Here is a 12,239-nt window from a genome sequence, read left to right as displayed (position 1 = left end):
CTCTCTCTCCCTCCCTCCCTCCATGCCTCTCTCTCTCTCTCCCTCCCTCCCTCCATGCCTCTCTCTCTCTCTCCCTCCCTCCCTCCATGCCTCTCTCTCTCTCTCCCTCCCTCCCTCCATGCCTCTCTCTCTCTCTCTCTCCCTCCCTCCCTCCCTCCATGCCTCTCTCTCTCTCTCTCCCTCCCTTCCTCCCTCCATGCCTCTCTCTCTCTCTCTCTCTCCCTCCCTCCCTCCATGCCTCTCTCTCTCTCTCCCTCCCTCCCTCCCTCCATGCCTCTCTCTCTCTCTCCCTCCCTCCCTCCATGCCTCTCTCTCTCTCTCCCTCCCTCCCTCCATGCCTCTCTCTCTCTCTCCCTCCCTCCCTCCATGCCTCTCTCTCTCTCTCCCTCCCTCCCTCCATGCCTCTCTCTCTCTCTCCCTCCCTCCCTCCATGCCTCTCTCTCTCTCTCTCTCCCTCCCTCCCTCCATGCCTCTCTTTCTCTCTTTCTCTCCCCCTCCCTCCATGCCTCTCTTTCTCTCCCCCTCCCTCCATGCCTCTCTTTCTCTCTTTCTCTCCCCCTCCCTCCATGCCTCTCTTTCTCTCTTTCTCTCCCCCTCCCTCCATGCCTCTCTCTTTCTCTCCCCCTCCCTCCATGCTTCTCTCTCTCTCTCCCCCTCCCTCCATGCCTCTCTCTCTCTCTCTCCCTCCATGCCTCTCTCTCTCTCTCCCTCCCTCCATGCCTCTCTCTCTCTCTCCCTCCCTCCATGCTCTCTCTCTCTCTCTCCCTCCCTCCATGCCTCTCTCTCTCCCCCTCCCTCCATGCTTCTCTCTCTCTCTCCCTCCACGCCTGCCTCCCTCTCCATCCTACAATATTACCAATAACAAAATAAGATCAAGTGTCATCATGTCTCTACAGTATTATGTCTTTATAATATGCGTCACTGTCTTTATGACATTAAATCCTGGTTGGGTTATAGAATTCTTAGTGATTTATGGTTTGGGGACCATTCCAGTTTTCTCCCATACTTCTGGACTTAGCGCGGGCCGAGCATGCACTAGGATTTGATGACAAAAACCGGCCAAATCGCACCACGAGTGTTGCCGGGAAACGGTCCATAACCAACAACCAACCCACGAATGTTGGTTGGTCATTGAGCTCGTGCAGTAAGCCCCGATTGATTGATTGATAAAGATTAAGCCACGCAAGAGGTGACATGACGGGCATGAATAGCTCGTAAATTAAGCCCCCGATTGATTGATTGATGAAGATTAAGCCACCCAAAAGGTGGCATGGGCATGAATAGCCCGTAAGTGGTGGCCCTTTTGAGCCATTATCAGTAGATGATACTGGAGGTCTGTGGAGGTGCGACTGCACCCTGCGTGACGGGAGATGTCTCCCGTGTTAAGCTCCCAGGATCAACTAACTCTTATAGGCAATCGCTGACGATGTATTCACCTAGTTGTGCTTGCGGTGGATTGAGCTTTAACTCTTTGGTCCCGCCTCTCAACCGTCAATCAACTGGTGTACAGATTCCTGAGCCTACTGGCTCTATAAATTTTGTGGCATTGGTACCGTGTATGCCATTGATATAATCACTGGTAACACAGGTTCGATTCCTGATCGGGTCATAGAGTTCTTAGCGATAATAGTTTTAGTTTAGTTCATTTATAATGCATCCTATACCCATCTTATGGGCGGTAGTTGAAAGGGTTACAGAGGCACATAATGGGCTCGGGGACTGAACCCCACAATTCATTTAGCTAAGCAAGTTACAATCTTGATGAGCTAGTTATACAAAATTCAGTACAAGTCGTCACATCATCAATGGGTTCGAGATCGACCACAAGTACAGTTTCTAAGTTAAGCAACTGACATGTGGAGAGCTAATGTCCTGATCTTTTCTAGCTGTATTTTAAACCCCAGCAGATTTTTGTTTTTTACGGCTTCAGTGGGTACTTTCGACTATAAGGAAAATAAAATAATGGTTCAACTCTATATAAACCTCTCGTGCGCTCCAATTTGGATTACTGTACACACACAAATCACAATTGCTTGATGCATCAAATGAACAAATCCACAAGGGCCGTGACGTTCACGGCCATTGTGGATTTGTCTACTGAAAGTAAGTTCAGTAGAACTTCGGTTTTAACTCCTTTTACCACGTCGTAGCTCAGTCGATTAAGACAGCGTCTGGGATGCTCTCGGACGCAGGTTCGAATCCTCGTCACGACCCTTGTGGATTTGTTCATTGGATTACTGTATCCAAGCATAGAGATCTCATTTCCAGGACATAGCTGCTCTGGAGAAGGTGCAACACCGGGCAACAAAAGTCATTCCAGAACCAAGTCATCTCCCGTATCAGGAACGCTGGCGCTAACAACACTGCAAACCAGGCATAACAGGGCAGATCTCATTGAAACTTTTAAAATACTGAACAATTTAAAGGATGTTGATCTGGATATTTACTTCAGGTCAGATGTAACAAACAAGGAGCGACGGTTTCAAGCTCAACAAGTTACATATAGGACTGAGAACAGGCGATGCTTTTTTATTTACTGGGTTATTAACCCATGGAACCGCCTACCCGCCAAAGCCGTAACTGCCAAAACCGTGCTTAATGTCAAAATGTACCTGGAAAAAAATCATCTAGGCAAATAGGGGGCCCTTCGACATATTGAATTTTGTAACTAGCTCATCAAGATTGTAACTTGCTTAGCTAAATGAATTGTGGGGTTCAGTCTCTGAGCCCATTATGTGCCTCTGTAACCTTTTCCACTACCGCCCACAAGATGGGTATGGGGTGCATAATAAATGAACTAAACTAAACTTCGACAAGCCGTCGGCTTCCTGTCCTCATCGAGGCCACTAGTGTTAGTGGCCCTCAGGTAAATAAATCTTTCCTTTAGAATATATCAAAGCTGTATCCTGTTTTTCTATTCAACAGGAATCATTGCTGTCCAGGCTACAACAGGATCAGATCTAGAATACAACTGCATGCCTGATAACGGAGATAAAGGTGAGAACTCTTGTAATGTAGCCCGTGACCTAATTAATTCAAAGATCAAAGTCAACGTTGATATCAAATCTGCTGTCAGACTTGATAAAAACAGTCGCCATAACCACTAGGCAAATATTCATTACTCTAACATATACTGTACTTTATGGTTTTACTTTTAAACAGGGGACAATTTTTTAATTTATCATCTGTATCCTTCTTCAATAATTAGTTATCTTTATTTTACTTTTACCTGTTCCTATTATACGCATATTTGCATTTTTTTGCTATACTGTAGTTATTTTGTATCTAGAATTTTTTATTGCTCCCTAAGTTATATTTTCTACTGAAATTAGTTTATTTCTATTATTTTATTATAGTGTAAATTTAGTAATTTTGCCAAGTTTATTTTATTACTAATCATATGCTTCCTTTTTTGTACTCCACTTCATCTCACTCTCATTATTTTTTAATTTTAATTTTTATTGTAATTGTGTATTATAATCCATTGTCACACACCACCCCAATATCCTAATTAGAATATCCTTAGTCTTTCCATTCTTACTCTATGCAAACTACCACTGACCCCCTGAATTAAATTTGCTATCACATATCTACAATAGCCAGCACATTGATCATCACCATTGCAGTTACTGTACTACACAGCAAACCTTGCACCTTGCAAAAAAAAAAAAAATCCAAAATAACACTAACTTGTCAGTACTGTATTAACCAAAATGTCAGATCACTTGGTAAACATTTTGATGACATCAATGCACTACTTGAATCACTGGGCTCTAAACTATCTTTCATTATTTTAACAGAAACATGGCTAAGTGAAGACCATACCTAACTACACAACTTAGCAGGATATAAAGCCATTCACAACTGCAGGCCTGACAAAAGGTGGTGATACGGCTATCTATTATCAAGTTAACTTCAATTGCACAAGTGTTATTAACAACATAACAGCTCCCCTTGTCTCTGGTATAATTACTGACAAAACAACTGATCACTATCCTACCTTCCTCTCAGCAAACATGGACATAACACCCACGGTTACCAATAAACTTACCTTTAGACTACACAGCAAACCAACAATAGGGAACCCTCATAAATGCACATCCCAATATAAACTGAGAATCTGAACTCAACAATGCACAGGATATAAATTCATTAGCCGACATCTCTCTCTCTCCAAAACTAAGCCTCTACAACAAACACTCACTGTCCTCTCCTCACTAAGAAAGTAACTGCCAAAAGATTAAACAACCCCTGGCTCACAAGTGGCATACTTAAGGCAATTAACAAAAAACACATATGAAAAAACCCCACAGGATTGGCCTAGTTACAAAAGAAGAAGTTAAGAGATACTCATCAATGCTTACCAATATAATATGAAGAGCCAAAGCTTCCGTTTGAGAATAGATTTAAAGAAGTAAAATTAAATATGAAAAGTACATGGAAAGCTATCTCTAACATCCTAGGGTCTAAACAACAATCATATAACAAGTAGATAAAACTCACCAAAGATGGTTACACACTTTCAACAGACTTCAATAATGCAACTGAATTGAATAGCTTCTTTTCATCAGTTGATGCTAACCTTGCTAGAAAAATCCCAGAGACCCAGATACATGTTAAAACATATCTCTCAGGCAGCTGTCATAATTCTCTACTGTACTCCTTTTACCAGTCAGCCTGACAGACATTATATCAGGTATATGCACAGAAGTTAGAATCTAATTTTACTCTCTTTAGTGGCCTCAAAGAGTACAGGAGACTGGTGCCTTGTCAGACGTCCCCCCATTTGTCCTGATGATTTTATTGAGTCGTGGAGAGAAGTTAAAATTAATTTCTTCAGCATGAGTGAAATGAATGGAACGTCTGCAAATGTCCAGGCAGGGCAGACAATTAAGCACATTTCTCACACCTGATGCCTCTGTTTGTCTAGCAATAAATAGGTACATGGGAGCTATGTGACTGTTGTGGGTTGCACCCTTGGGAAGGTCAGCCATTGGCCTACAGAGAATTCTTAAATCCTAATTATAGCCTCTCTGTCCTCAGCAATGAGAAACCAGATGATTTCTATTTTCACTTATCATGTACTGTACTTGGAAAGTACAGCATGATGAATGCAATATTAGATACTTTAAATTTTATTGATTGTTGTAATGACTCATGGGTTCATGATATATCCCATTTTTATTGTTATAAAAGCACAAACTTTTGCTGACATTTTCTGCAAGCATTTTAAGTTAAAACATGAAATGGAGAGTTTAGAGAGATTCATGTCATGACTAAGCAGCAGGAATACAGTCTGGTATTCAGATGAAACTCCAACTAAATTTACTAGTACAGTATCAGCAAAAATACAGACAGACCATTTCTGTAATTTTTATTTTATTTTATACCAGGCACCAGCGATCCCTTTACTGAGAACAGTCTACATTTTTGCACCCATCATATTGAAATATACAACTGATACAGTAAGTTGATGCAAAATTAATGAAATATTTGTTACAGTAACATAAATATTTATCTTTCAGTTTTCCCAAAGGAAGTTTGCTACATTCAACACTGTGCTAAGGCCATTGAAGGCCAAATCAAGGAGGAACTAAATGCAGCATTCAAGTACATGTACATGGTGAGAACATTACATTAAATGAGTTAAGGATTTACATTTTCTCCATACACTTTCAAATCGAGGAGATTTTGCCACCAGATATTGCAAGTGAAGTAATTTACATAACTGGTATTTTACCAATCATGTTAATTGATAAATATTTTCCTTATATATTGAAATAAACAATACTGTACTTTATATTTTATAAAAAAAATCCTACAGTATTGTACTTTAAAAATCTATAAATGATTTAGGCTTACTTTTAATAGTCATTTAAAACTGTACTCTTTTCTCTCCTTATTTAGGGCATTAGGTTTGGTCAGTACACAGTAGACAGGCCGGGTATCACCAAGTTCTTGATGGAAGCTGCAACTGAAGAGCGATCCCATGCTATCCTAATGTTGGACTACCTCAACACTCGCGGCATCAACCTTTCAACCAGCCTTTCCTACAGTTTTCAATTTAAGAACGTAAGTTGCTCAGGCATTAAATAAAAAATAAAAATGTGCTGTAATATTTGTACTGTACTTGTCAAAAGTTTTAGTTCACTCACTAATAACTTAAATTTATCTGAGGAGCCACTATCTTTCTAATGCTTCAATGTGGACAGGAAGCTGGCAGCTTGTGAAAGGTCCCCTCCCCCCCATTTTTCCTGATTTTATTTATTTGGATTTTAAATTGTGGCCGTGTTTTGGTATTACGTAACAGCTTCAGTGGGTAGGTAGTACCATGGGTCCAAAAATCACTTCCTGACTTCTGTCCTACTTGGAAGCTATTGAAATATAAAACATTAATAGTAGCAAAAAATATTTTTGATGAACACAAAATTTGTGAAAAAAGTCAGTCTTTTAAATATAGATTATATAAATGCATATTTTATAAAATATCTTAAAGCAGCATTGAAGACATACAGTATAAGGATATATGTGCTTGTCAATTTGACCTTAATGAATATTCTTTATTATGTAAGGCACGAGATTGAAAGCTATACCCTAGAAGACAACTAACAAAACCGTTGTTATTTTTATTTATAACAGGAGGAATTATATTATATACATATATATATATATATATATATATATATATATATATAACTGAAAACTCACACCCCAGAAGTGACTCGAACCCATACTCCCAGAAGCAACGCATCTGGTATGTACAAGACGCCTTAATCCACTTGACCATCACGACCGGACATAATGAGGTGATAGCCGAGGCGATAGCCTCACGTGTTGCCCCAAAGAATGAGGTGATTTGGTAAAATGCTATGCCCAAGATAACTATCCGAGTGCCGGCGGTGGGGTGGTTCAAATAGCCTCGGCTATCACCTCATTATGTCCGGTCGTGATGGTCAAGTGGATTAAGGCGTCTTGTACATACCAGATGCGTTGCTTCTGGGAGTATGGGTTCGAGTCACTTCTGGGGTGTGAGTTTTCAGTTGCATATGTCCTGGGGACCATTCAGGCTTGTTCGCATATATATATATATATATATATATATATATATATAATATAATATATAATATTATCTCCATACTTTCTGTGGTTCCCATGATTAGGAAAGGAAATTGGTGGATTTTAAGAAGACCCTCTATTTTGTCTGAAGGTTTTTCCAATTGTATATTGAACTGAAGCACTGTTTTGACATTTACAGCTTCAATGGTAGATTTTCTATGAATTTATTACTCTATGAGTGAAAAAGTAATGTAGCTCCGTTATCTGTCCAACATTTTTGCTCTAAAGCTTGTAGTTGTTACCCTGTGTCTGAATTATATTGATCCTTTTAAACAAGTGGTCTGGATTCATGTCTTGCAATTTTTTAAGTACTGTACTGGTATTTTAAGTATTGAGAACAGCTCTGCCATGTCTTGCTTGTAACACTTAATCCTGAAGCCCTCAACCTCTTCTAATATGGAAGCTGATATCAAATTTGATTTTTGCTCCTTTATGCTGAACTTTTTAAATTGGTTAAAGATTATACAGCATCTCATTGCATTTGGAAGGCATTTTTGCAATTTAAGAAAAAAATGACCAAGTAATCATGTGTGTTTTAGCTTTGCACGAAAATACCCCCCAGAGACACAGATACAAAAGTGAGATTTGGTTAGATGAGTGAGCAACAACAGATAGATGAAGAAAAGGACCTTGGAATCAAAATCCATCATTCACTAAAAGTTGCACAACAAGTGTGAGTGGCAGTAAAAAAAAGCAAACCAAACCCTGGGAATAATCAAGCATAACTTTACCTTCAAGGAAAAGAAAGTCGCTCAATTGTATAAGTCTCTGGTGCACCTCCACCTGGATTATTGCATCCAAGCATGGAAACCTGATCTTCAGAAAGACATAGCTGCTCTGGAGAAGGTGCAACACTGGGCAACACAAATCATACCAGAGCTTAGTCATCTCTCGCATCAGGAACGCTTGAGGGCCACTGAGCTAACACTGCAGACAAGGCATGACAGGGCAAATCTAATAGAAACCTTCAAAATACTAAACAATTTGGATGATGTCAATCCAAACACTTTCTTCAAAAGGTCAGATGTACTGTAACACGAACGAGGAGCAATGGGTTCAAGCTCAACAAGCCCCATTGTAGGACAGAAAATGCAAGATGCATTTTCACCCATAAGGTTTTAAGCCGTGGAACTACCTTCCTGCCAAAGCCAAAACTCTGCCGAGTTCTAAAATACAGATAAAAAAGATCATCCAGGCAAATGGGGGGGACTTTTGACAAGCTGCCAGCTTCCTGTCCTTGGTCATTAAAATTAGTGGCCCTCAGGTAAATTCCGATACAGTGCAAAGTGAGGTATAGAGGGCTGAGATTATGTACTGAAGGCCGAAGGAAACTTCCTAGTAAATTACTCAACATTTAATAAAGGTAAAACAATGAAAAAAGGTGTGATACTGTATTTTTCAGATTCATTGCACACACTCCACTATATTTCTATATTCAAACATGGAGGTTTCAACTAAAGACATTGCATCATTGTAAAAAGTTCAACACAGGGTGGCAAAATTAATTCCAGCACCAAGTCAATTTGTTTACAAGAAAAAGACAGAGTGTTACAGGACTACCAAAGTTTCAAACAAAGTATGAGAGAACTTTGCCTTAGGCCTATATACTGGGTTGGGTTAGCCATTCAGGCATGACATGTTCTGACATAGGAAAGGTTAAGATATTGATGAAGATAATGTAAATACCGACATCTGCTTCAGGTGGTATAATATAATATCTACAAGAAGCAGAAGTTTCAAACTTGCAAAGCCACAATGCAGGACAAGTAACAAAATTCATCTTCTGCCAAAGAGTAATAGACCTATGGAACAGCCTACCTACAATACCTGTTGAAAAAATAAAACAGATACTAATAAACCTAACCTTTACAGTCTCCCTGGTATAGTGGTAAGACACTCGCCTGGCGTTCCGCGAGCACTATGTCATGGGTTCGTATCCTGGCCGGGGAGGATTTACTGGGCACAATTCCTTAACTGTAGCCTCTGTTTAACGCAACAGTAAAATGTGTACTTGGATGAAAAAATGATTCTTCGCGGCAGGGGATCGTATTCCAGGGACCTGCCCGAAACGCTACGCGTACTAGTGGCTGTACAAGAATGTAACAACTCTTGTATATATCTCAAAAAAAAAAAAAAAAAAAAAAACCCTAACATGTCGCACTCACATTGTATTTAGTGCACTAACAAACTTGCACTGTATCTAGTGCTACCCAACCCCCCCAATATACGTACCCATGCCATACAACTTTACCGTTGTAATCATAGCTATTATCTTATATCACTTTTGTTACATTGAATGCATTTCTTACTGCATTATACTTTGAAATAATCCTCAAATTATGCTACAATGTACCTGTTGATAACCCCCAAATTTTACTCTAATGTACCTATTAAACTTTATCAAATTTTCTTACAATATACCTGCTAACATTTCTTCAATTTTGCTAGAAATTACCTACTTAAAATTATGTTAGATTCAGGACCTGCCCAAAACATTGTGTGCTACTGTAGTGGCTCTACAAGAATGTAAAAACATCAATGCTATATACTCTTATAAATCTAATTTACCTTCTTGTATATATATAAATAAATAAAATGTCCAAGGCATAAATAAGCAGTCTTAGGCCTACTGTATGCTATCTTAAGCCTAAATGTGGACATAGAATAAGTGTGTGTTATACTTGGCCTAGGAATGGTTATGATTGGTGTTTTTTGTGCCCTCTAAGAATTTAATATTCTTAGAGGGCACAAAACTCTGCCCTCTGTTTATGTACAGTACATAAACATGACTTTTGTTGGTGCAATACTCCATTTCTGCACATTTGACCAAATAGTTCCTATGAGAACAGTACAGTACTAGTATTTCCGAGGGTTGGTTGATATGTACAGAACAGCCTATCTATGGAAGATATCCAACACAGGATAGCTTTACACTTCAAAATACACCAGAGAACACATCATGAAGAATGATAGACCCTTTACAACAAGCCAGTGACATTATGTCCCTGTTGGGGTCAATAGAGATAGTGACCAATAGATAAAATACAAGTAAAATCTGTAAATATTTTAAATGAAAACATATTTCCTATATTTCTCACTATTTAATTAAATGCTATTTAACACACAATAATTCTTTGTTTATTTTGTCAGTATACTGTGTACCTCAAGAACATGATGTACAGGGATGCATTGAAGGAAGCTCTCAACATGGAAATTGAGGTTTGTTGATAGTGAATTTTAAAGTATTTTCATAACGTGCATCAAATTTATTATAAAGCAAGATTAAGTTACTTACAGTATATAATATGGTAAAGTCTATCATGTCATTTCTCACAATTTGAATTTATCTTAAACACATTATTATTTCTCAACATTAATCATGTTAGGTTGCTGCAGTAAGTGCCCTTTTTGCACATCTGTGTCTAGTTAGTTTAGTTCATTTATTATGCACCCCATACCCATCTTGTGGGTGGTAGTGGAAAGGGTTACAGAGGCACATAATGGGCTCAGGGACTGAACCCCACAATTCTGTGTCTACAATTCACTTAGTCGCCATCTTATAACAACACACACATCTTAATGAGAAAATCAGCAGGAACTGTGATAAGGGTTTGATCCGCATAGCACCCACCCACCGCATAGGTTCGAATCCCTCATCACAGTTCCTACAGATTTTCTCACTGATGCAGTCACATTAGTGCGAGTACTTTCTGTAGACATCTTAATCATAAGTAACATATTTTCCATTATCATTTAATGGAGAGGAATCTGCAAGATGGGAATGTTAGATAAATATTAGTAAAGATGTTAAAAGATACTCATTAAGACACCCCCAAGCATCCTCCCTCATCTTCCACACTGCATAGCATTGCATATTAATGCAACAAAATACTGTATTTAAAATATGAAGACATGCTAAAAGAGCAAATAGCATGATGTAAAACTAATAAATTTTTGACAATGTTGGCCTTATACATGCTTGTTTTGGAAAAGAACATGTTTAATATTTGTAATCATTCGTTATACTGTACTTGCATTTGATTTCAGGTGACCAAATTGATTTACGACGTGGTGAGTGCTTGTGGTAACGACTACCATGGAGCTGATGTGTTCACCAATCCTATCCTGGATGAACAGCACAAAGGTGTTCGCAAGCTACAGGGAGCTCTGCGTGCCTTTGATGACTTGTCCGAGAATTATACAGGGGAGAATGCTGTTCTGGCAGAATATATCTTTGATCAGAAAATGCTGAGTGGAGAGTTTTTAAGTTAAAACCAATGCACTGCAAATGAATCCACATCTATGTGTGTGAAAACTGTTGTGTCCTTAAAATACTAAGTCAAAAGGATATCTTATTTCCAAATCTTATACATTGTACCATAAATGAAATCTTTTAAGATCAAAAATTTTCACCCACCCATTTATTTGTATGTACAGTACTCTCATATAAATTAGTTCAAAATTTTATAGGAAATAATGTATATTAGTGCCCTATTTCCAGTATTACACATCAGTTTTTTTGGACAAACCTAATTTTTACAATATGTTAGCAATTTATAACATAATATATTATATATATATATACATATATATATATAATATTATATATATATATATATATATATATATATATATATATATATATATATATATATATATATATATATATATATATATACTGTATATATATTGTAGATTTTTATTTGAAATTTGTTCTTTTGAGCACAAATTTAAACACTCAAGAGAAGTATATTTTGTCACTTTTTTGTTGAATTTGTTTGGTTTGGCTTTGTTAATACCATATGAATTTAACCAATATTTGCTTTTAGTTTAATAACAGATAATGCCATCAATATAATTTTGTACGGCTTCTCAGTTAATGTTTTCAACAGCACTACCTAATGAGATTAGAGATACAATAATCACCTGGATTTACCTGAGGGCCACTAGCGCACTAGTGTCCTCAATGAGAACAGGAAGTGGGTGGCATGTCAAAGATCCCCCTATTTGTCCTGATGTATAATTTAATATGATAATATTAACATGATAACTTTAGGTATACAATTAAAAGTCACAGCCTGAACAATTGTAATATTCTAAATAAAAAATAATTATGAAACATA

At 38.0% G+C, this 12,239-nt stretch overlaps 1 protein-coding gene across 1 annotated transcript in view; it reads left to right on the top strand.

The window, feature by feature from the left end:
• LOC123755342 (ferritin heavy chain) overlaps positions 1 to 12,239 on the top strand; it is a 14,840-nt gene extending 2,601 nt beyond the window's left edge. Inside the window, 5 exon segments of the mRNA XM_045737878.2 lie at positions 2,926 to 2,997; positions 5,526 to 5,623; positions 5,908 to 6,072; positions 10,267 to 10,335; positions 11,164 to 12,239. Of these exon segments, the coding sequence (XP_045593834.2) occupies positions 2,926 to 2,997; positions 5,526 to 5,623; positions 5,908 to 6,072; positions 10,267 to 10,335; positions 11,164 to 11,388 (629 nt within the window). The 3' untranslated portion in view covers positions 11,389 to 12,239.

Source organism: Procambarus clarkii, chromosome 20, assembly GCF_040958095.1.
Source record: "Procambarus clarkii isolate CNS0578487 chromosome 20, FALCON_Pclarkii_2.0, whole genome shotgun sequence".
Classification (NCBI taxonomy): Eukaryota; Metazoa; Arthropoda; class Malacostraca; order Decapoda; family Cambaridae; genus Procambarus; species Procambarus clarkii.
Note: the sequence above shows the minus strand (reverse complement) of the source record. Positions and strands in the feature narration are given on the sequence as shown.